At 38.7% G+C, this 26406-nt stretch overlaps 1 protein-coding gene across 1 annotated transcript in view; it reads right to left on the minus strand.

The window, feature by feature from the left end:
- The window catches only part of LOC150094575 (histidine protein methyltransferase 1 homolog), a 165194-nt gene that overhangs the window by 104869 nt on the left and 33919 nt on the right, over window positions 1-26406 (minus strand). Inside the window, exon 2 of the mRNA XM_090412128.1 lies at window positions 21354-21516. Within this exon, the coding sequence (XP_090268254.1) occupies window positions 21354-21516 (163 nt within the window). The remainder of the gene's footprint in view (window positions 1-21353; window positions 21517-26406) is intronic.

The raw sequence follows: 26406 nt of genomic DNA on the forward strand, positions 1-26406 counted from the left end.
AGGGAAGATAGTGAGAATTACTCAGGTATGATAATGCAGAGTTGAGGAGGAACAGAATCCATAATAAATGGAATAACAGTTAAAATGTGTCAAAAGAGAAGCTTGGACTATGTGAATGCCTGGAGTGAATATGATGATAGAATAGAGCTATATACAAGAGACAGATTTTTGAATGAGGAAGGATCTAAGCAACTAGAGAGAATGGAATGTGTGGTGTAATGCAAAGTCCAATGGAGTTTGGAGGGAATAATAACAGGAATAGAAACACTGATAATACACTGATGTTTCTTTATACAAATGCCAAAAGTATTAGAAACAAAGGAGTTGAATTTCGTGGCAATGATAGCCTCAGCCTTTTCAAAGATTACTGGGATCAGTTCACAGATGATACTGACAGGAGTAGAAGGATATAGCATATTTCAGCATGATAGGGAGGAGAAACGTTGGTGATGGAGTATTATTTATGATACATGATGAGCTGTGCCCCATTAAGATGGATGATTTGGAGGAAAATGGCACTAAGGGTTTTGAGAGAGTATGGTGTGAGGTGAAGGTAGGCAGTAAAGGATATTCAGTGGGATGTTGCTGTGAGCTAGGGAAATGCAGAAGACGAAGAGCAAGAGATGCTTAGCCAGTTACAAGAGATCATCATGGGAGATTTTAACTACAGCAGTATGAACTGGAAAAAGGAAACAGCATGCAGTAGTAGTAGTAAGGGAATGGAATTTCTGGAATTCTTGAGGGACAAATGTCTTAGACAACATGTAGTAGAAAGAACATGGGTTCAAGCATCAGAGGATCTGACTGTAACTAAGATGACATCCCTGCCCCAGTAGGAGAGAGTGACCATGTGGTTTTGACTGAAGATGAACTGACATGCAGGAGTATCAAAGAGAAACAAATATATGTGGAATTATAAGGCAGGTGATTATAATAATCATAGAAATCAACTTGGGTCAGTTCTGTGGATGGAAGAATTGAAACAGCAAGATATCACAAGTGCAGAGATGCTGTGATGCTATATTTAATAGCAGCAATAGCAACGTTAGGAGTACATAACAATAGCAAGTATAAATTGAGTGAAAAAGAGAACACAATTCAGTGTAAGGTGGATGACAAAAAAAAATGTATCTTCACTCCATCTTTACACAACTTTCAGGGATGGCCTCTTGTTCTTCCCATCTTAGCAAGCACCTGAGTCTCTACATTAATCAACAGGTATTCAGAGATGTTCACCACCCATTTGTCAGTAGAAGGTTTACCTAAGATAAATTTTCTTTATAATAATGACTCATTTTTGCTTCACTTGTTTCCAAACAAGTGATCCAATCACTGTTTGGAAACATACAGAGCATAAACGATTCTGCATTCAGAGTAGCAGAGGGACAACATCCTAGACAACATGTAGTAGAAAGAACACCGGTTCAAGCGTTTTGGATTTAGTCACAGCATCAGAGGACGCTGTGACTAAATAACCTATTAAAAATCCATTAGATGCTTTTTTTTTTTAGCAGCCCAAAGGTGATTGCATACTAAGGCAAGGCTTACATGAATATAAATCTCATGGACTCTCACAGCAACTTAAATCTCGCAAATATACAAATAATTTACATATCATGGCATTTCTCATCATCAAATTTCTGACATGTACTCTCAAGGGGTATACAGGATATGATAATACTACATGAAAAATTTATATCATTACTACTTCCTATCTACAATTTTCCTTCAAATCAGTCTGTTACTTGACAAGTAACAGACTGATTTGTCATTATCAGATCTTATATTTCTATCTTCTAAGGCACTTTTTAAAATATCAATCCACTTATATCTTGGTCTTCCTCTGGGTCTTTTTCCTGCCAACCTGGCAGAGAACACGTGTTTTGCTAATCTTTCCTCTTCCATTCTATTTAAGTGACCATACCACCTGAGATTAGCTCTGCTAACACATTCCCTGATGCTGATAATGTCAAATTCTTTCCTAATATATTCATTTTTAATATGATATTGTCATTATGCCATCTGTTCATGCCCCTTATCTTTCTCAGGACTCACATATCTGCAGTCTCTAGTATTTGGTCAAGTGTTTTACTTCTGACCCAGCTCTCAGATCCATAAGTTAAAATTGGTTTGAACACAGTCTTGTATACAGCTAATTTAGTGTTTTGACCAATTTCTCTCTTATTCCATATAAATTTATTCAAATGATTTCCTACCATACCAGCTTTGTTATTCTGTTGTCTATTTCCATATTTAATTTACCATCTTCACTAAAAATCATGCTTAAGTAGCTGACATGTTTTACTTGTTCTCCATTCAAAATACAGTTGATATTTTCAATGCTTCTGCATATTTTCATTGTTTTTGTCTTGTTATTGCTGACCTTCATACCATATCTATTACAACAGTTATTCAATTTAGTCAGAAACCTCAAGGGCTCACTTTAGTGAGTACAGGCATGGCAAACCCAAGGTACCAGATGCTGGAGCATGCCTTACTTCATGTAATATACATCTGTTATATTATTCTGTAGGCTGGTCCCTCCCCTTCTTTCTTTGCTTCTTCCTCCTCTCCTTGCTCCTTCCCCCTGATGCTATTAGAGTATTCGAGGGCTAGGGGTGAATCTTGCTAAGTCATTTCGTCTTATGCAGCCACCGAAGGAGGCAAGCTAGCCTCAATAGGTGCGTCCCAAGCCCGGATAAATGGCAAAGGTTGATGTCAGGAAGGGCATCCGGTCATAAAATTTCACTGCCAGCTCTAGCTATGATATGAGTCAAAGAGAAAATGATATAAGGGCTAGGGCGTACCCCTTTAGCGACGTGCAGCCACATCGCCCTACAGCTGCGAGAAGTGGACGAGGGCTACCGCATCAAGGGCAGGTGCGGTTAAAGAAGTGAGCCCAGCGGGTGGAGAGCATGTTGCGAGTGGGAACACTGAATGTTAGAAGCATGACTGGAAGGAGAAGAGAGGTGGCAGACATGATGAGGAAGTTGGACATTTTATGTGTGCAGGAGACAAGGTGGAAGGGGGGAAAGGCAAAGGAACTAGGAGATGGATATAAATTGTTCTACTCTGGAGCGAATAACGAGGGAAGAAATGGTGTAGGAATTGTGGTGTGTGGCAAAATGAAGGGCAAAGTACTGGAAGTGGGTAGAAGGAATGACAGGATCATGCGAATGAAATTGGGTCTTGGAGAAAAGTGGGTGGTCGTATTATGTGTATATGCCCTGCAGGTTGGCTGTACAGCAGAGGAGAAAGATGAGTTCTGGAACGTGTTAGATGAAAAAATGAGGGAACTGGAAGAAAACAAGATGGTGATTGTCGGAGGAACTTGAACGGACACATAGGGAGACAGAATAGAGACTGTGAAAGGGTGCATGGTGGCCATGGAGTGGGAATGATGAACCAGGAAGGAGAGAAGGTTGTGGACTTTGCAGTAGCATTTGATCTGGCAATTGTGAACTCGTTTTTCTACAAGAGGGAAGAACATTTGATAACATTTAGGAGTGGTAACAACAGTTCACAAATTGACTACATTTTGACTAGAAGAAAATAGGTTGTGACAAATTGTAAAGTAATTCCAACAGATCAAGTGACACAGCAACACTGACCGCTATGCGCAGACTTTAAAATAAGATTGAAGATAAGAACCTCTGGAAGCCATGGGATGAAGACGATTAAGTGGTTTTTGCTTAAAAGAAGAGAGTGTGAGGAATCGTTTTAGAGAGAGGGTGTTAGAGAGGATTTCAGATGGACCGGAAAGTGTACAAGATTGGTGGAAACATAATTCAAAAGTAATCCTGAGCTGTCCAATCGAGGTGGTTGGCGAGACGTCTGGAAAGATTAGAGCAGAAGGAGGGTTGGTGGTGGAATAATAATGTACAAATGGCAGTGACAGCTAAGAGGAAGGCAAAGCAAAAGTGGGATGAGTCAAGAGTGGAAGAGAGGTGTACAGAGAGAGAAAGCAAGAAGCCAAGAGAGTTGTGGCACAGGCAAAGGCCATGGCATATCAAGATCTGTATGATCAATTAGAAACAAAGGAAGGACAAAGGACAGAGAAAAATTTACCAACTAGCAAAATATACAAATAAAGCAGCAAAGGACATCTTACATATGAGGCAGATCAAAGATGCTGAAGGAAGAGTATTATGGAGGGATGTGGACATAAGAAAGAGATGGAGAATATACTTTGAGGGACTTTTGAATGAGGAAAATGCAAGGACTCACAGAGAAGATGGGCAGCCTTCTGAGGGGATGGTGTAGAACATCAGTAGAGTGGAAGTGACGGAGGCCATGAAGAGGATGAAGAATGGAAAATCGGTGGGCCCCGACAGGATTCCAGTGGAGGCATGGAAGGCACTGGGGGAAGAGGGAATTGACCTGCTGTGGGACCTGTTCATGAAAGTTTGCCAACAGGAAAATATACCCGAGGAATGGAGGGAGAGTACTCTTGTCCCCATCTACAAGGGTAAAGGGGATGCACAAGACTGTAAAAATTACAGAGGAATAAAGTTGATGTCCCACACAATGAAAATCCTAGAAAGGGTTCTTGATGGAAGATTGAGGAAGGAGGTGGAGATTGCAAAGGAACAATTTGGCTTCATGCCTTGTAGATCAACAACAGATGCTATCTTTGGGTTATGGCAGATGATGGAAAAGTTTCGAGAGAAACAACGGGAGCTACAGCTGGCATTTATTGATCTGGAGAAAGCATACGATAGAGTGCCAAGGCAAGAAGTCTGGAGGTGTCTGAGGGAGAAGAAGGTTCCGGAGAAATATGTCAGGTCGGTGCAGGAGATGTACAGAAATGTGAAGACAAGTGTTTGGAATTGTCTGGGATAGACAGAAAGTTTTCAAGTAACAGTTGACTTGCATCAAGTGTCAGCATTGTCCATTTCTGTTTAACATTGTGATGGAGGAGGTGAGAGAAGATGCGCCTTAGACAATGTTGTATGCAGATGACATCTTGCTGTGTGCAGATTCAAGAGAAGAAGAGGGAACTAAACTGGAAAGATGGAGAAAAGTACTGGAAGAGAGAGGTATGAGACTGAGCAGAAGTAAGAGAGTATATGTGTTGCACAGTGGGCAGCAGCCAGGAGACAGATCTGGAGCTGGAAGGAAATGTCATCAGGAAGGTGAGGGACTTTAAATACTTAGGTTCAACAGTGGAAGAAGATGGAGGAGCTGAGAAGGAAGTGGGATGTAGGATACAAGCAGGTTGGAGGAACTGGAGGGAGATGGCTGGAGTGTTATGCGATAAGTGCCGATCAATCTGAAAGGCAAAATCTATAGGACAGTAGTGAGGCCAGCTATGACATATGCTATAAAAACTGTGGCCCTGAGGAAAAATAACATCAGAAGGATGGAAGCAGCAGAGATGAGAATGCTTAGGTGGATGTGCGGTGTGACCAGAAAGGATCGTCTGAGAAATGACTATGTGAGGGGAACAGTGAAAGTTACGAACTTAGGAGCGAAGATACAGGAGGCAAGGTTGAGATGGTTTGGTCATGTGATGAGGAGGGAGGATGAATATGTGGGAAGAAGGGTCATGCAGATGGATGTGCAAGGAAGGAGGAAGCGTGGGCGGCGAAAGAAGAGATGGAGGGAGCTGGTAGAAGAGGACTTGAGGATGAAGAACTTGGATGTGGTGACAGCCCAAGACAGGAGGATGTGGAGGAGACTCATCATCAACAGTGACCCCACTTAAGTGGGAGAAGCTGCAGAAGAAGAAGATTCAATTTAGTCAGGGAATCTTGCAGACTTGTAGCAGATTTATTTAGAAGTATAACATCGTCCACAAACAGCTGACATTAACATTGCCAATTTTGATATCAGGTTTAATACCACTTTCCTTTAAAATGTGATCCATATAAATAATGAATAACAAAGGGGATAATGTACATCCTTGTCTGACACCAGATTAACATTAAACAACTTCTTGTACTTCCTTCAATTCTGCTGGCTTACAACTCAAATAAAGACGAAGCTTTGCTTGATATAATGTCCCATTCACACCATATAACTGTAGCATTTAGAACAGCTTCTCTCTTGGCACCTTGTCATATGCTTTTTCCAGATCTACAAAACTGAAATACAGATCTTTGTTATATTCCCATGATTTCTCAACAATTTGTCGTAAAGTGAAAATGTGCTATTGACAGTCTCTATTTGGTCTGAATCCAGCTTGTTCTTCACCAAGCTTCCCTTCCACAATCATTCTCAAGTATCATAAAGGGGTTGAGTTTGTTGCTTTATTGAATACGATTTGGCCTAAGATTGTTGGCATTAGTGAAACCTGGCTATCGGAATCAGATATGGCAAGTGGGATCGAGTGTAACGGATATACTATTTTTGGGAATGACAGAAGAGATAGGAGAGGAGGAGGAGGAGGAGTGCTACTAATGATATCAGATGACTTTAGTCCAGTTAGGGTAGAAATACAAGAAAACAATGATGATAACAATGTCCCATGTAGCGATGAGTTTGAGTCTATTTGGTTTGAAGTGGAGGTTAACAGAATGAAATATATGGTGGGGTGTTGCTACAGACCTGGTGGCTCAGTTGTAGGGGACGAAGAAATGCATCGCCAAATTAGCCTTATGATACCAAGCGAATGATCATTATGGGTGACTTTAATTTTCCAAACATTGATTGGGTAGAAGAGAAATCTCATGATAAGAATGAACAGGAATTTATTGAATTGTTGCGAGACAACTTTCTCAAGCAGCGTGTGAAAGAAGGAACTCGAGGTCAAAGAGTGTTGGATTTGCTTATAGCGTCAGAAGGGATCTCTGTCAAGAATATTGCTATTTTACCACCAATTGGTGACAGTGATCATGCTTTTCTTTCTTGGGAAGTATCTACTTGTATTGAAGCTCCGATTAAAACAGGTTACATGCTGAACTACAAAGCTGGAAATTATGATCGACTTAGAAGAATACTATCAATGATCCCATGGTATCAGTTACTGAATGGAAAAAATGTCAGTAATGCATGGGAATCTTTAAAAATGTGCTTAAATGAGGCGGTAACCCTAGGGATAACAATGTATCCCTAGGGTTCGAAAAATAAATAGGTTGGGAGTGATATGGATGTGCGGCCTTATTAAGCAAGGGATCCACAAGAAGATGATGATGGGGAAAGAATATCACGAGAATAAGAGTGAGAGGAGTTATGAAATACCTTATTTTTCTATAGATAACGCGCAACCCCAACATTTTTATCGCTCCTTTTGATGTATAGATAATGCCCATGCGCCAACTAGCAGTAGAGTTAGGAAGTACAGACAGAGGATGGAGGAATTCTTTAAAAGCACGTACATTGTTAGTAGCAGTGGTTGATTATTCCGTACATCCTGTTTTAAAATATTTCATAAAGTAAATCATTATTTGTTTATATTTTGTTATTAGATCTGAATTACCCATGGAAGACAGAAGTACTTCTCGGAGAAAATCCTACACAGCGCAGTTCAAGCTTGAAGTGGTAAAAGTAGCAAAGGAAAAAGGGAATCATGAAGCTGGTAGATTGTTCCGTGTTGGAGAAAGTAGTGTTCGTGAATGGTGAAACAGTACTGAAATGTTTACATACAAGGAAACGTGCTATGAGGTTTAGAAGGTGCCAACCATAGAAAAAAAAACTGTTTGATTGGGTTGTTAGTGAAAGAGCTAAAGCTATGAGAATATCTACTGTCCGTGTGTTGCAGGAATCGAAAAGAACTGCACAAAACAATAATATAAAGGATTTCAAGGCCTATCCATCTTGGGTTTTTGGATTTATGAAGAGAAACAATTTAAGTGTGCGCTCCTCTACTAGTGTTGGACAAAATTTGCAGTGTCCGGTGACAATGATTATGAAGCTGAAGAAATACCAAACGAAATTTTTAAAGCAATTGATTCTTTCAATATTGAGTCTGATGAAGAATTTTTTGGATTTGAATAGTGTAATGTTCAATAAATATTAAGTAATACTTCTACCTTAGTCTTGTTATTACATTTCGTTTACCTCTCATACCTTTCTAATGTATACCGCGCATGTTCATTTTTAACGAATTTAGACTTTTTGTACAGATAACGCGCGCGTTATCTATCGAAAAATACGGTATATAAAGCTGAGACCAGAAAAGTAACAAGTATCGTGAGTAAAGCTAAAATGGAATATGAAAAGAAATTGGCCATGCAAGCTAACAGCAATCCAAAAGAATTTTATTGTTATGCCACAAACAAAAGAAAGAATGAATGTGGAAGAATAACTTTATTGAATGCAGATGGATGGTACACGAGTGTCGGAAGCTAAGGAGATCGTTCAGTTAATGAGTGTTCACTTTGCTAAGATATTATTATTATTATTCAGGCCTCCATGGAGTCAAAAGACTCATCATGGGAGGTCCTTCCTAAGAACATAAAGTCTGTCGAGACTCATCGAGGGGAGTCCCTCGATGAGTCTCAAAAGACTTTATGCTTGACAGACTCCTTCCCGCTGTTCAACTAAGCGAAAGAACTCCCCAATGTCAACCCTGTAACCACCTCTCAACAGTTTAAAAGTCTCAATCATATCACCTCTGCTTCTTCTATCCACCAAACTCTGCAGTCCACATTCCATCAGCCGATCCTCATAACCAAAATTGTACAGTCCTGAAACCATCTTTGTCATCTGTCTTTGTACCCTTTCCACAGTTAATTTATCCCCTTCAAATCTTGGGGCCCAAATCTGAGAACAATAGTCTAAGTGTGGTCTAATCAGAGAATATCAACCTGGTGTATAGCATGGTGCATAGTGCTACTGCTATGTTGGATGAAGAGTTAGAGGTTCATGAAAATGAGGTTGAAGAGCTCTTGCATAACCTGGATAAGAATTTGTCAATAGCGACAGATGGAATATCAGCCTGTATGCTAAAGGAATGTTCAGCTGAATTGGCTAGGCCTTTCACACATTTGTATAACGCGAGTCTCAGCTCAGGAATGATACCACAAGAATGGAAGGAATGGATGATAGTTTCATTGCACAAGGGTGGTGCAAAAACTGATGCATCTAACTACCAACCTATTAGTATTTCTCATGTGGTAGGAAAGATTTTAGAGACATTGGTAAGAACTCGCATACAGAAATAGTTAGACAAACATTCTATACTCTGCAGGGAACAGCATGCATTTACTAAAGGAAGGTCATGTTTTAGCAATTTGCTTATATTTTATAACAATGTTACGCCCGAGATGGATAAAGGGAATGGATAGACTATGATAATGTTGGATTTTTCTAAGGCATTTGATAGGATACCACACTTGCATAAACTGGAGAATATGGGTTTGGAATATAATCTATTGACTTGGATCAGGGGATGGTTGACAGACAGATATCAAAAAGTGGTATATGGTGGGTGTGAATCTGCCAGATTTAAGGTAACCAGTGGTGTACCTCAGGGTTCAATCTATACACTGACATCAAGCAGGGTCTATGATCAGATTTGCAACTGTTTGCTGATGATGATGCAGAGATAGACAGAGCAATCAGTGATGCTACTGATATTTAGCAATTACAAAATGATTTGAATAGACTGAAAATCTGAACAAACGAAAATGGCTGTCAGTTTAATGTTAGTAAGCGTAAAGTTATGCACTTTGGAGTGATTAGATTTAATCACGTGGATAAGATTGGTGGATAAGAATTTAAAGTTCAAAGGTCACATAGCAAAAGTTGCAAATACAACTCAGAGGATAATTGCTATGTTGAAGTGAACCTTGACATGTAAGCATAAGAAAGTAATTTTGCCTCTTTATAAGGCTTTGATAAGACCACACCTGGATTTCTGCGTGCAGATTTGGTCTCCCAGGTACCAAGAGGATAAAGAAGCAGTGGGAAGGGTGCAAAGAAGAGTTACAAAGATTATATCTAGATTATGGGATTTAGATTATGAGGACAGATTGCGAGTATGTGGATTGCAGACGCTAGTTAACAGGAGAAAGAGGGGTGATATGATAGAGGTCTATAAACTTTTGAATGGGTGTTATAGCATTTCAAATGATGAAATTTTTCTTTATGGAAGGTGGGGAGAGAACATAGGGGGCACCCATGGAAATTAAGGTTGTTCTCAGTCAAGAAAGGGGTAAGAGCTAGGTTTTTCTCCCAGAGAGAGCAGCAAGTGATTGGAATAATTTGCCCTTAGGGGGTAGTGAGTGCATCTCATGTAAATGAATTTAAGGGAAGGTATGATAGCTGAATTGGGCAATTTACAGCCTCCTTTGATGAGTCCTTGACTCGCTGGAGGTCTCAGATAATAATAATAATATTTGCATATATCTTACCAGGAACACGCAGTAGAGAAATAACTCTGTAATTCTCACATTCAGTTTTATTTCCCTTTTTATATATGGGTACTATGAGAGCTCTACTCCAATCATTCGAAACCAGGAGTTCTGAGCTATGCAGTGCAGCCAATGTAAGACTTTTATACTTCAATACCTGAACATTTCTAGTCGAATATCATCTACTCCTGCTGCCTTTCCACATTTCAGGCTTTTGATGGCTTTTTCTACTTCAAGTATGGATATGTATTCCTGACTGTATGCCTGGTCAGTGTTTTTTACCACTGTGCTGTCATCACTGCTTGTTTTATTCAGCAGTTTTTCAAAGTAATTACTCCATACTTTAAGGATATCTTTTTCTCCTGTTTTCATGTCACCTTTATCATCTCTAATTCATTTTACAGCACTCTTTCCTCCATTTCTAAGCTTCTTCAACAACCTCCAGAATATTTTGCCACCTTCTTGACATTCATTTTCTATGTTCTTGCCAAAGTCCTCCCGTGGCTTTTGTTTAGCCAGTTTTACATAGTGTTTAGCTTTCTTACATTTGTCTCTGTATTCTCTAAGAGCAAAAGCTGACTTATTTACCAGGAACTTTTGATATGCTTTCTTCTTTTCCTTCACTGCCTCATTAACTTCCTGTGTCCACCATGGAGTTCTGATTTTTCTACCCATGGAGACAACCTCACCATATGCCTCTCTGGCTGAATTAATCAGTGTTTTTTTCAGGGCTTGCCACTGAATCTCCAAGATTTGGTTCCTGTTCTCAAACTCTTTCATTTTATCTTGAATAATGTTTGTGTATTTTAGTCTACAGTTCACATCTGAGAGCTGCCCAACTTTTATTCACTTTATTCGAAAGTGAGGAACTCCTAGTCAAATATGAGGAAACTGAAGATCCAACTATTGCTAAGGAGCTCATATCAACCCTGGATAAAAACAGAAAGGAAAGATGGATCTCAACCATCAATGAACTCGATTTTGTCACATCTAGTCGGAGAAGCTGGTCACTTCTGAGAAAATTAGGTGGAGCAGAGCCAATGACACACAAAACAATAGAGACAACTCCTGATCAAATGGACATTTATTGAAAACCTCCAAGATTCATCCCAGCTCTACCAGGAAAATTGTGGTACAAGCTTCCTGAACTCGTACACCCAGTATCTTGGGAAAAAGTACAAATAGCCTCAAAACTTACCAAGAATGACAAAGCTGCAGGAGTGGAGGGTATACTCCCTGAGTTCCTAAAACATCTTGGTCAACATGGCCAAACATGGCTGGCTGCCCTTTTCTCAGAAATGATCATGACTGGTAAATTACCAAAGCGGTGGCGGGAAGCCAAAATAATTGCTGTGCCCAAACCAGGGAAAGATCCAAATTATGTGAAAAACCTATGACCTATCTCCTTGTTTTGCACCACCTTTAAGCTCTTTGAAAGAATTCTCCTTAAAAGAATTTCACCACTCATTGAAAGAGCACTCCTGACTGAACAAGCTGGCTTCAGGACAGGAAGAAGTTGCTGTGACCAGGTCCTCGCTCTGCCAACTCAAATTGAAGCAGGCCTCCAGAAGAAACTTAAATCTGGAGTCACTTTCATTGACCTAACATCTGCTTATGACACTGTCTGGATCAGGGGCCTCCTCCTAAAACTAGGAAATATTATAAAGTGTAAAAAACTTTACAACTTTTTGAATCTATTCTCTTCAACAGAAAGATCCGGGTCCATATTGGCGGAAAAAAGGGCAAGCCCAGATTCCTTCACAATGGTCTTCCTCAAGGATCTGTGTTATCTCCCTTTGTAACATCTACGTGTATGATCTACCTCAATACCAGATCAAGCAAGTATATGTATGCCGATGACCTAGAGACCTTACATCAATTCACCTCCTTTACCAACCTAGCATCAACCTTGAATACAGACCTGAACACCCAGGAAGAGTACTTCAAGCAGTGGTACTTGAAGACAAATCCAACGAAAACAGTGTCCTCAGTATTTCACCTGTACAATGCAGAGGTGAATCGACAACTCAACCTTTCTTTCTGTGGAAAAATGGTAGAACACAAGCCTCACCCAAAATACCTTGGAGTGAGCCTGGACAGAAGCCTAACCTATAAAAGGCACATCATCAACCTCTCCAATAAAATTAAAACCAGAAATAATATCATTTCAAGGCTTGCTGGAACAACCTGGGGTTGTGGTGCAGAAGTCCTAAGGTCGTCTGCACTAGCCCTCGCATTCTCTGCAGCAGAATATTGTGCCCCTGTCTGGGAAAGAAGTATACACAATACCAGATCACTAACATTATAGACACCCAGCTAAACTCTACCATGCGCACAATTAGTGGGACAGTGAGATGCACTCCTCTCTCCTGGCTGCCTGTTTTAACATTGCTCCACTCAGGGCCGCCAAGAGAAATTTTCGGGCCTGTGACAAGTCTGTTGTGACCAGGCCCCACTTAAAAAAATACATCGCTTTTGTTTAATAAAAAATGTCATATAAAACATTAACATTTATTTTAAAAAAGTGTACAATAAATTCAAAATTCGATATATTACATACCATACAATACAAACATTAAATAAAAAGAGAATTTTTAAATTTTTATTGCCTCATCCACTTCCTCACTTTATGGTTAGCGAAATCTTTAATCACCTCGTCATAATCAATTTTTATTGCCAGGTCATGTTCTGTTGATAGTAAAGCTAGGCCATTTAATCTTTCCTGATGATCTAGTGAAGCTGAAAATTACTAGCTAACTAGAATATTACTTGCATAAACGCCTATTGACGTCATCACCCACTATAACTACAGCAATCTGCACCGAGAGAATCAGTGTCTTCCGGACAATCACGGCAAGCTAAAAAGCGTAGCCGTCTGTCTAAAACAAAACACATTAGAATTCTCGATATACCATTATCCTTTATCGTTGTTGTATTATTATGAGAATTAAAACCATGCATAATAAAAAAAGTTATGCGGCACATTGGGCCCTTTTCGATGCTAGGCCCGTGACAAAAGTCTCAGATGTCATCCCCTCTCGACAGCCCTGGCTCCACCACACAAACGGAGAAGACAAGCCTCGATTAAGGAATTTAATAAAGCAATGAGCAACCCACTCTACTAACCTATACCAGATTCTCATAAACCCACCTAGTCTTCGCCTCAAATCTAGAAAGCCTCTCTGGTCCATGAATGAACTCTCTTCAGCTGCGTTGTCATCAATATCTGACATATAGAGAGAATACTGGTCCAACAATCTCCCAACAAACGGCTTCCTGGTAGAAGATCCCTGTGCTCCACAACCTGGTTTTGATCTTCCTAGGAAGATTTGGTCATCAATAAACAGGATCAGAACTAGTCAGGGCAGATGTGGCTACCTTCTACATAAATGGGGGCTGTCTGATCACCCTTATTGTGATTGTTCTCCCGTGGCTTAGACGATTACTCATATTATGTACAACTGCCCAAGGCGCCAATTTCATGGTGGTGACCTACAGGACATCCACAAAGTGATGGATGAGGTTTCGAATTGGCTTTTCAGCCTGGACTTTCACCTATAGTTGGTATGACAGTGGTGGTGGTTATAGAGGAAACAGAAGATCACGGTCCCATCTCACCACAAAGATGTTATTCTTGTAGTCACTCTCATAGTCCTCGTCATAGTATTAGCAGAACTCCTCCTCATGTTAGAAGATGATGATACAATGTGAAATGGGCCTCCTCTAATGGATCAAATTTTCTCACACAAGACACAACTGCTCTCTACTTAAACCTCGGATACAGCTACATTTATGTTGTGAAGTGTTGCGAGAACATGCAGCCTTGTCATACTTGTTGCAGCAGGATGATAATTGTCCCTGGCTTGATTATGACAAGTGACTTTTGCTTTATTTTAAAAAAAGGAAAGACTTGGAAAGCAGGTTGTGCCTTTTATATAATGAACTTTTATATGTTAAGATTTTCATCATTTGTTTCTGAAAATTGTGCTTGTACTTTTCACTTACCAGTTTCATGTAGCCATAAGCATAAATAAACAAATTCGCTTTAATTCAATTTTATTCTGCTCAAGACTAAATAGTGATCACTTCCAATTACAAATCCTCTGTACACTCTGGTGTCCTGCACCAGAGAGAAAACATCACTATTGACAATAACATAGTCAACGAGACTTTTCTTATTCCTTGACTCTTCTCTCCATGTGAATTTGTGCACCTTTTCATGTTGGAACACGGTGTTAGTAATAACCAGTCTATGTCCTGAGCAGAAATCCAACAGGTATTTGCCATTATTATTAGCTTTGCACTTTTCTCCAAATTTTCCCAAAACATTTTTGTATGTCTGACAATCATTTCCTTCTCTGCTATTTAGATCTCCAACAATGACCAACTTTTCCTTTTTCATTGTGTCAGTTGCTTTCTCTAAAGCCTCAAAAAATTCCTCCACTTCTACCTTAGTAGAACCTTCGGTGGGATCATAGGCACAAATACGTCTCACTGTCCAGTTCCCCATTCTGATATTTGCCCATATATCAGAATGGGGAACACTCTTTTTAATATCTACTTAAATGAAATCATAATAAAATGGAGTAAAAATTTACATCAAGGAATTAAACTTTCACCTACAGTTAACTTAAACACTCTCCTCTTTGCAGACGACCAAATAATAATTACAAATTTTGAAGATAACTTACAGAAAGCTATTTTAAATCTAAATGAGATATCCAAAGATTATGGTATGATAATATCAATGGAAAAATCAAAAACTATGGCCTTTAAAGGACAAGACCCAGCAAGAACTAAAATAGTAATAGATAACAAGATCTTAGAACAGGTGAATTTATTTAACTACCTAGGATGTATGATCACATATGAAAATGAAAAAGATATAAACATAAAAATTGCAAAATATTTAAAAATAACAGGTGTAATTAACTCTATTCCAGTAGCAAGGCTTATATGTTGGCTAAACATAACTGGTAATTAGTTTACGGAATTAACAACGCAAATGAAGTATATTAATTAAAGGTAACTTTAATGAATCACCTCTATATTTCGGCAATGTCACATTGCCATCTTCAGGAACATAAAGATATGGTATGTGCACGCAGGCACTAACACAAAGCAAATGAGGAAGAAAGCAAGAAACTAATATTGTTCCTAAAGTCCTAATGGTGCCCTCTTGCAGGCTAATTTGGTAGTCTTGGCTGTTGGGCTGAAGTTCTCATAATGTAAGTCTCCCAAATTTGGGGTAGTTTCATGCACCCAAATTTGTTGAGGTTAGGAACGTTTTTTAGAGCTGCTGAAGATTCTTTGAATAATCTTTCGTAATTAAACTTGCTGCGATGAATTATTTTTGTTTTTTTCCAACGAATTTTATGGTGGGTATCTAAGGCATGGTCTGCCAGCCCAAGAGCGGCTGTACTGGTGAAACCGGATGTAGTCTTTGTGTTCTGAAATCCTGATATTAGTTGTTCTGCCTGTTTGGCCAAAGTAGGACAATTTGCAGCTGCAAGGGACCTGGTATACACCAGGTAGGTCTAGGGGAAGTAGTTGGTCTTTGGTAGAGCGGATAAGGGATGCCAACTTTTTATATGGTCTGTAACAGGAAATGTCATATTTTTTTGAGGATATTGGTTATTTTCTCAGAGGTGCCCTGGATGTAGGGGATGGTGATAGACTTGGTGTAATCTTTATTCTGGAGGGGGCTTGTGGTTTACTGGTTTTAGTATTTTTTGGGGTTATAGCCATTGGCTAAGAAAGTGTTGAGAATGTGGTTTAGTTCAGTAGTCAGGGCCTTGTCATCTGAGCAGATTAGTTTTGCCCTGTTATATAGTGTTTTTATAACCCCATATTGTTGTGATGGGGATGTGGGATTGCTGGTGAATGTATTGGCCAGTATGGGTGGGTTTTCTGTAAACAGAGAAAACCAAAGATCCATTAAGCTGGCGGGTGATTAAAGTGTCTAGGAAGGGGGGGGGGTGTTGTTTTCCTCTTTTTCTAAGGTGAACTGGACTCTGGGGGTGTTGGTTGTTTAAGCGTGTTAGGAAGGAGTGGAGTGTGTCTGAGCCATGTGGCCAAATAGCAAACACATCATCCACATAACGAAGCCAAATAGTGGGTTTTTGTGGGGTGGAGTTTAAGGCTTTCTCTTCAAATGTCTCCATAAAGAAATTGGCCAAGGGTGGGCAAAGTGGTGAACCCATGGCTATCCCCTCTATCTGTTTGTAGAACTTTCCTTGCCAAACGAAATAGCCTGAGTTCATTGTGAACTGAAATAGGGCTGAGATATCGGGAGGAAACTTGGCTTGGATGAGCTCAAGGGTTTCTTTGAGTGGGACATTAGTGAATAGGGAGGAGACGTCAAAACTGACCATTATGTCAGTGTGTTGGAGTGTGAGGTTTTCTATACTGGCTTTAAAGTGGGCTGAGTTTTTTTATGTGTGATGGTGTGTTGCCAGTTTAGTGTGTGAGCGTTTTGGCTAAATGTTTGGCTAATTTATATGTGGGGGAATTAATGCCATCCACTATGGGACGCAATGGCACATTTTGTTTATGTATTTTTGGGAGTCCATATAATTGGGGGGGGTCTAGAGTTATAAGGTTTAAGTTTGTTGGTGACTTCCACAGGCCAAGAAGCAACTTTCTTAAGGAGTCTGTGGAGAGTTCTAATCTGAGAGCTGGTCGGATTGTATTCAATGGGGAGGTAAGTAGTACGGTCTAGTATTAAAGCATTTAGCTTACCTTTGTAGTCTTTTTGATTGAGCACCACAGTGGTGCTTCCCTTATCAGCTTTGGTGATTACTATTTTTTTGTTGTTTTTCAATTCTTGTAGGGCTGCATATTCGTTTTTGGATAAGTTGGTTTTTGGAGGTTTGGCTTTAGTCAGAACACCGACTATATCCAGTCTTACGTTGTTGGCAATATGGTTAGGCAGGTTGCGAATACCACTCTCTATTTGGATCATGATTTCTTCAACAGGTATCCTTTTAGGAACTAGGGCGAAATTGTGACCACGTGAAAGTGCGGCGAGTGCTTCAGGCTTTAAAACTGCCGACGAGAGGTTGACTACAGTGTTAAGTGGTGGCTGTGGTAAGGAAGTAGAATTCTTCGTCAGGTTTTCATATTTTTTTTTACATGCCGACTACGTATTTTTTCGAATTCTTTTCTTGCCGATGAGCATGAGATGTCATGAAGTATCGACCATAGATCACGGCCGAGTGTATTCGAAAGCTCTTCCTCTAGCGCCCGTAAGGTTTTGTTTTCGTCGGCAAGGAGAACGCACGTTGTGGTAATTTGTTCTCTTAACAGGGCGAAACTAGTGCTGTTATAAATGCGTAGAGCTTTCTCTGAAGTAAAACGGTGCTTCAATTTGACACAATTAGGGATCACTTTGTTATCCCAGCAGCGTTTTAGAAATGTCAGACGATTTATTTGCCTCGATATCTTCAACCTCAATTTGCCGTATTGATGGGCCTTTCGTGCGATTGCATCTCCGTGGATGATCATGATTCTAGTAGCAAGGCTTATACGTTGGTTTCTTGCTTTCTTCCTCATTTGCTTTGTGTTAGTGCCTGCGTGCACATACCATATCTTTATGTTCCTGAAGATGGCAATGTGACATTGCCGAAATATAGAGGTGATTCATTAAAGTTACCTTTAATTAATATACTTCATTTGCGTTGTTAATTCCGTAAACTAATTACCAGTTATGTCTAACCAACGTATAAGCCTTGCTACTAGAATCATGATCATCCACGGAGATGCAATCGCACGAAAGGCCCCTCAATACAGCAAATTGAGGTTGAAGATATCGATGAAAATAAATCGTCTGACGTTCCTAAAACGCTGCTGGGATAACAAAGTGATCCCTGATTGTGTCAAATTGAAACACCATTTTACTTCAGAGAAAGCTCTACGCATTTATAACCGCACTAGCTTCGCCCTGTTAAGAGAACAAATTACTGCGACGTGCGTTCTCCTTGCCGACGAAAACAAAACCTTACGGGCGTTAGAGAAAGAGCTTTCGAATACACTCGGCCGTGATTTATGGTCGATACTTCATGACATCTCATGCTCATCGGCAAGAAAAGAATTCGAAAAAATACGTAGTCGGCACGTAAAAAAATACGAAAACCTGACGAAGAATTCTACTTCCTTACCACAGCCACCACTCAACACTGTAGTAAGCCTCTCATCGGCAGTTTTAAAGCCTGAAGCACTCACCGCACTTTCACGTGGTCACAATTTCGCCCTAGCTCCTAAAAGGATACCTGTTGAAGAAATCATGATCCAAATAGAGAGTGGTATTCGCAACCTGCCTAACCATATTGCCAACAACGTAAGACTGGATGTAGTCGGTGTTCTGACTAAAGCCAAACCTCCAAAAACCAACTTATCCAAAAACGAATATGCAGCCCTACAAGAATTGAAAAACAACAAAAAAACAGTAATCACCAAAGCTGATAAGGGAAGCGCCACTGTGGTGCTCAATCAAAAAGACTACAAAGGTAAGCTAAATGCTTTAGTACTAGACTGTACTACTTACTTCCCCATTGAATACAATCCGACCAGCTCTCATATTAGAACTCTCCACAGACACCTTAAGAAAGTCACTTCTTGGCCTGTGGAAGTCACCAACAAACTTAAACCTTATAACTCTAGATCCCCCCCGATTATATGGACTCCCAAAAATACATAAACAAAATGTGCCATTGCATCCCATAGTGGATGGCATTGATTCCCCCACATATAAATTAGCCAAACATTTAGCCAAAACGCTCACACACTACACTGGCAACACACCATCACACATAAAAAACTCAGCCCACTTTAAAGCCAGTATAGAAAACCTCACACTCCAACACACTGACATAATGGTCAGTTTTGACGTCTCCTCCCTATTCACTAATGTCCCACTCAAAGAAACCCTTGAGCTCATCCAAGCCAAGTTTCCTCTCGATATCTTAGCCCTATTTCAGTTCACAATGAACTCAGGCTATTTTGTTTGGCAAGGAAAGTTCTACAAACAGATAGAGGGGACAGCCGTGGGTTCACCACTTTCCCCACCCTTGGCCAATTTCTTTATGGGGACATTTGAAGAGAAAGCCTTAAACTCCGTCCCACAAAAACCCACTAGTTGGCTTCTTTATGTGGATAATGTGTTTGCTATTTGGCCACATGGCTCAGACACACTCCACTCCTTCCTAACACACTTAAGCAACCAACACCCCAGAGTCCAGTTCACCTTAGAAAAAGAGGAAAACAACACCCTCCCCTTCCTAGACACTTTAATCACCCGCCAGCTTAATGGATCTTTGGTTTTCTCTGTTTACAGAAAACCCACCCATACTGGCCAATACATTCACCAGCAATCCCACATCCCCCTCACAACAATATGGGGTTATAAAAACACTATATAACAGGGCAAAACTAATCTGCTCAGATGACAAGGCCCTGACTACTGAACTAAACCACATTCTCAACACTTTCTTAGCCAATGGCTATAACCCCAAAAAATACTAAAACCAGTAAACCACAACCCCCCTCCAGAATAAAGATTACCCCAAGTCTATCACCTTCCCCTACATCCAGGGCACCTCTGAGAAAATAACCAATATCCTCAAAAAATATGACCTTACTTCCTGTTACAGACCATATAAAAAGTTGGCATCCCTTATCTGCTCTACCAAAGACCAACCACTTCCCCTAGACCTACCTGGTGTATACCAGGTCCCTTGCAGCTGCAAATAGTCCTACTTTGGCCAAACAGGCAGAACAACTAATATCAGGATTTCAGAACACAAAGACTACATCCGGTTTCACCAGTACAGCCGCTCTGGGCTGGCAGACCATGCCTTAGATACCCACCATAAAATTCGTTGGAAAAAAACAAAAATAATTCATCGCAGCAAGTTTAAATATGAAAGATTATTCAAAGAATCTTCAGCAGCTCTAAAAGACATTCCTAACCTCAACAAATTTGGGTGCATGAAACTACCCCAAATTTGGGAGACTTACATTATGAGAACTTCAGCCCAACAGCCAAGACTACCAAATTAGCCCGCAAGAGGGCACCATTAAGACTTTAGGAACAATATTAGTTTCTTGCTTTCTTCCTCATTTGCTTTGTGTTAGTGCCTGCGTGCATATACCATATCTTTATGTTCCTGAAGATGGCAATGTGACGTTGCCGAAATATAGAAGTGATTCATTAAAGTTACCTTTAATTAATATACTTCATTTGCGTTGTTAATTCCGTAAACTAATTACCAGTTATAATTATCTCTATATTTAAACCAAACCTAGTTCAAAAACAAACCAGGCTAAAAGTATGCAATACCGGTCTTAATGTATGGAAGCGAAATCTGGACAATAAAACAAAAAGACAAACAAAGATTAACAACAGCAGAAATGAAGTTCATGAGAAAAACTGCAAAGTATACCCCATTTGATCACAAAAGAAACGAAGATATTATGAAAGAATTAAACCAAGAACCAGTAATAGAAAAAATTAAAAAATATAAACATAAATGGATGGAACATGTTCAAAGAATGAAAACAGAAAGATTACCAAAACAAGCCTTAAAGTACAAGCCATTAGGAAAAAGAAAACCAGGACGTCCTCTTAAACGATTCAACGATGACTTCTAAGGCCGGAACAGGCCATGCTAGGCCTAAATCCTTGATACGTATGATGATGACCTTAAAATTAAATTTTCTCTTAACTCAAGCTCATGCAGCATTATCAGCACCATGCAGAAGAGAAGTTAAGAACATTACTTACTACTCTGATATAATTGAAAGTGTGATATCACAGCAATGACAGAAGCCTGGATTAGTCAAAGTTTTCTTGCACATGTGTATGCATACATGACTGCATGCATATATTAATCAATCTTTTATCTGGTATCATGAACTAAGATTCACTTAGTTCCCTTCATATCATCCCAACAGCAGTGATGCAGGTGTGGTGAATAGTGCAGCTCCCTATTTTCTTTTAGTATTATTGAAAAAATTTTAGTAAAATTTTAATTTATTAAAACAAAATGATCATACCTTCATATATACCAGGAATAAGATCCAAATGATTTTTCAAAGTTGAAACCAACTTGCCATTGCCTTCATATTCACCTAATTTTCTTTCAATTCCAACGGGCGATATATGAGAAATAACAAGCCCACCAATCTTCTGTGTCTGGAGAAGACTACTGCTAGCTATCTGTGGAGAGAAAAAAAAAATGTAAAACAAAAAATTAAATGCCTTTCACATTTTCATTAGAAGCAGCACTGGTGAAAACTAATATTATTAATGTGCAGCTTCCACAATAAACGAAAAGAAAATCTTGTAATCATAATTGTCATGATTAAATGTTTACATTTAAAGTAAACACTACAAGTGTGCATGTGTAAAATATCGCGAGAAATTTTTTTTTAGAGAATTTTCGCTAAATATTGTACAATATTTTTTGTCTGAAATTATAAAAAAAAAGTACTTAGTTGTAATAATATAAAAATGTAAAAGTATAAATTGCTGTTAAAATGCACCTGCACTTTAGACTTGTTGTTAAGAGCTTGCTTAATAAGAATTAAGCCAGATTAGTGCCAAATGCCACCAAAATCTTAAGGTCAAGCGGCCAGCGATGACGTCAATTCGTTCATTGCTCCTGGCTAATCCTAGGATACTCCTAAGTACAAACAAAGGACTGAAAATGGAATAAAAGGCAATACAGCATATGGTTCTGGGCTTTTTGGTCCTTGGCTCTTCACCTACTATTCTATGGGGTTCCTTCCCGAAATCCAAGAAGTTTGTTTTCTTGCCGTCGTCGCCCGATGTTCACCGCTGCCAGCTTGCTCTAGGCTCCCGGTAGCTACGGCAGAACCCCAGTGCATCTGACAAAGAAATGTTCTCGAGGATCGACCGGACGAAGGACATTCCAGTTCCAATGTGTATAACAGAATGTATGTCGTCCTTTCCTCTCAAGATTGTTAGCAAGTAAACCATTAATTTGTTGTAGTATGTTATGTGTATGTAATTCGAAATCGTAAAGGATTGAGAGAGGGTACTTGTTAATTAGCGGGAAAAGTGAATGTGAAATAATGGAAAATTATGTATTGTTAGGTATGTCTAATTCACAGGTTGATTGTGATAGTGTCTGAATTAGTGTCATTTAAGTTTTGAATATATTGGAAGAAAGTTGAATGAAATCCCTCCTGGAATACTTATGCATACTTGTAAGCCAAGTTGTGTCATAGAAAGCTCTTTTATATCAAGGCAAACTAGGGTTTTTTCTGATATTGAAAGCACTATAGTTTCTGTTGCTCAGATAGAAAGTAAATTTGTGTGTTAAAATGCTTTTTGATTAAGTTAATCTTCAATTAACTTTTATGTGCTCTGTATCACATCTTTTAGTTTGATAATAAATATGTTTTTGTTTTGTAACTACCTGGTTCTCACTCCTTAGCCAATGCACTATCCTGAAAATAATATCGAACCTGCGGAAACAGAATATAGTTACGAGAAACGACTTGCATATAAAGAATTGGTATAGAAGTGTTAAATTAATTTTGTCATCTTCTCGCCCTGACTTTCAAACATAAAAAGATCAATTAAGTCATTACGAATAAATAAATTTCTTAATTGACATTGTGCGATTGCTGAGGGACTGTTACGTTAGATAGACCTATTACACGAGGTCTACCTAACAGCAGAAAAAGTTTAAGTACGCAGATAAATAAACAGATATACGAAAGACAAAGAAAGTAAATATTTTACACATGCACACCTATAGTATTTTTTTTTTTTTTACTAATTGTAATTACATACTTTTCTCTTTATATACTAGCAGATCACATGGCAATTTTAGGCCGTTAATTCAATTAGTTGGTTTTTCTGCTTGCTTTTAAGTAAAAAATAAATAAATAAATAAACCAGAATGACTGTTTAAGTGCAATGTTCTTGAAAAATTAATTATTTTGTTAATAAATTTCATCCAATTCACAAACAATTTTTTTAAGTCATCATTATTAATAACAATTAATAGCTATATCATAGCCCTGTCACATAACTTGGAAATAAATTTCCAAGTTATATGAAAAAATACCGAATGGTTTTTAGAATTTTCTACAGTTTGCAAATTAAAAAAAAAAAAGAAGCAAAAAACACTATATTTCTAGTTTAAGTTAAGGGATATATATCCCATATCGTTTCTTAACCAAATAAGAAACTCAAAGAGTTTTATGCCGAATATAGCAGAAACTATATAAAGTTCGGCGATTCCAAGCGTAAGCAAATACCTGGATACTGCAGCAACTGACCCTTAAGGTAGTGCAAGCTGAGGCAACTCATGTCTAAGGTGGAGCAAGCTCCAATCACTATTCTTGATATTTACCCATAATGTGAACTTAGCTCCTAGGAGCTGTATTACTGTTCAACATTATGAGAGGAGGTCACTACCCAGACCGGTTTCAACCTTTATTGAGGCCTCATCAGCGAGTAGGTAGACCTAGTTAATATCAAGTTTGTAGCGAACAGAACTTACCACTCTTCTATGAGTATTGCCGAGAGGTGTCCTAATAAATTATTAGACATATGAAGAGCCAAAGGCTTCAATTCGGCGACATATAACTTGTTTAAGTTAAGGGATATATATCCCATATCGTTGAGTTGCCTCAGCTTGCACTACCTTAAGGGTCAGATGCTGCAGTATCCAGGTATTTGCTTACGCTTGGAATTGCCGAACTTTATATAGTTTCTACTATATTCGGCATGAAACTCTATGAGTTTCTTATTCGGCTAAGAAACGATATGGGATATATATCCCTTAACTTAAACAAGTTATATGTCGCCGAATTGAAGCCTTTGGCTCTTCATATGTCTAACTATATTTCTAAAAAAAAAAAGTGAATCTAAACTGTCAAGTACAAATTTAGTCCTCAAGTATCCACAGTAAAATGGAAATGTTTGTGATGGTATATCCACTGGTAGAAGCCAAAGCCTACATCAAATGGACAACAGTGTGTGGGTTGGGGGAGGGGGGAGGAGAATAAGTACTCCAAGTCAAAAGTCATTAGGCTTGAAAGTTAGTGGATTATCCTACAATTCATGAGAAATAAGCTAAAAAAAATACATAAAATAGAAGGGGGAGGGGGAGGATTTATCTAAGGGTTAAAGCATGTGATCCAAATATAGTCCAGTGTCTATTACAACGATAAAATTTGAATACCACAGAAAATCTGATGGAATTTACACAAAATTTATATAAACCAAAAATCAAATACCAAAATGATAAATGGCCAAAGGGAGAGGGGGGGATCTAATGTTTGGATATAAATAGCCTGTGTTTTATTACATCAAGGAAAGAAGTTCAGAAGGGAATGAATGAAGTGAACCCTTAATGTCATCCTCACCTCACATCATTTTCAGCACTACTGGTTTCTCAAAACCCTTCAATAATATCTTTCAGTGATTTCCACACAGGAAATCACTGAAATTTTAGTGATTTCCTGTCTGGAAATCACTAAAATAGTCTTCCTCTAAAATAGAAATTCTATTTCAGAGGAAGACTATTCAAATTTGAGGTTCAATAAATATTCCTTCCTTAAGTTTGGCTTCTGAATAATTTGGAAATCTTGCAATCAGGTATTGGAATGTAGATTCAGTTTTGTAAACCTTAAACAAAGGTTTTTCATGAGATTGAAGTTGAATATGAAATGGTGGGAGAAGTAAGTTCTCTGTCTCTTCCTGGTGTAAAAATCTTTTTGGGAGGGCCATACTTACTTGACAATATTCCATCACTGCCTAGCTCTGTTATAAGCATTTAAAAAAGCAATGTTTTGTAAATCCTTCATGTATGTCTAATTATTAAACAGCCATAAATATTTCAATTGTAGACTTAGGACCTAATCACTTTCATCGACTTACTTTCAAAAGTCTCCTCATACTTAAACAGCTTTTAGGCCTGACTCAGCACATTTTCTTCTTTTCTTTTTCCTATCATACAAAAATAAAACTCTTCAGAATAAGAAACTCAAAGATTGGAATCAGAGAGTTTTATGCCGAATATAGTAAACTATAAAGTATTGGCGATCACTAGCGTGAGCTAATGCAAGTGACCCTAGTATGTAGTACAATACCAGACAACTTGCAGCAAAGGTGGTAAAGTTCTGATCGCCATTCTTAGGTATTTTCCATAATGTAAAAACACATTTCCTAGGAAATGTATGCTGTTATTACATTATGGAGGGAGGTCACTACCCAGACCGGTTTCAGCCTTTTTTGAGGCTTCATCAGTGAGTAGCTAGATCAATTAATACCAAAGTGTATAGCGAAAAGAACTTATATACTCTGCTATATGAGTTTCCAAAAAGGTGCAACCATGAAGTTACTTGAATATAAAGAGCTAATAAGCTTCATTTCGGCAATATAAACATTATTTAAATTAAGAAGATATTAAATCCCACATTGTTTTCAAACCGAATAAGAAACTCAAAAATTGGAATCAGAGAGTTTCATGCCGAATATAGTAAACTATAAGGTATCGGCGATCACTAGCGTGAGCTAATGCAAGTGACCCTAGTACATAGTACAATACCGGACAACTCGCAGCAAAGGTGGTAAAGTTCTGATCGCAATGTGGGATTTAATATCCCCTTAATTTAAATAATATTTATATTGCCGAAACGAAGCTTATTAGCTCTTTATATTTAATTTAAGTAACTTAATGGTTGCACCTGTTTGGAAACTTGTATACAGAGTATATAAGTTCTTTTCGCTATACACTTTGGTATTAATTGGTCTAGCTACTCACTGATGAAGCCTCAAAAAAGGCCAAAACCACTCTGGGTAGTGACCTCCCTCCATAATGTAATAACAGCATACATTTCCTAGGAAATGTGTTTTTACATTATGGAAAATACCTAAGAATAGCGATCAGAACTTCACCACCTTTGCTGCGAGTTGTCCGGTATTGTACTACGTACTAGGGTCACTTGCATTAGCTCACGCTAGTGATCGCCGATACTTTATAGTTTACTATATTCGGCATGAAACTCTCTGATTCCAATCTTTGAGTTTCTTATTCGGTTTTAAAACAATGTGGGATTTAATATC

The sequence above is a fragment of the Typopeltis vanoorti genome, chromosome 22 (genome assembly GCF_054136105.1).
Source record: "Typopeltis vanoorti isolate ZY-2024b chromosome 22, IOZ_Tvanoo_1.0, whole genome shotgun sequence".
NCBI lineage: Eukaryota > Metazoa > Arthropoda > Arachnida > Uropygi > Thelyphonidae > Typopeltis > Typopeltis vanoorti.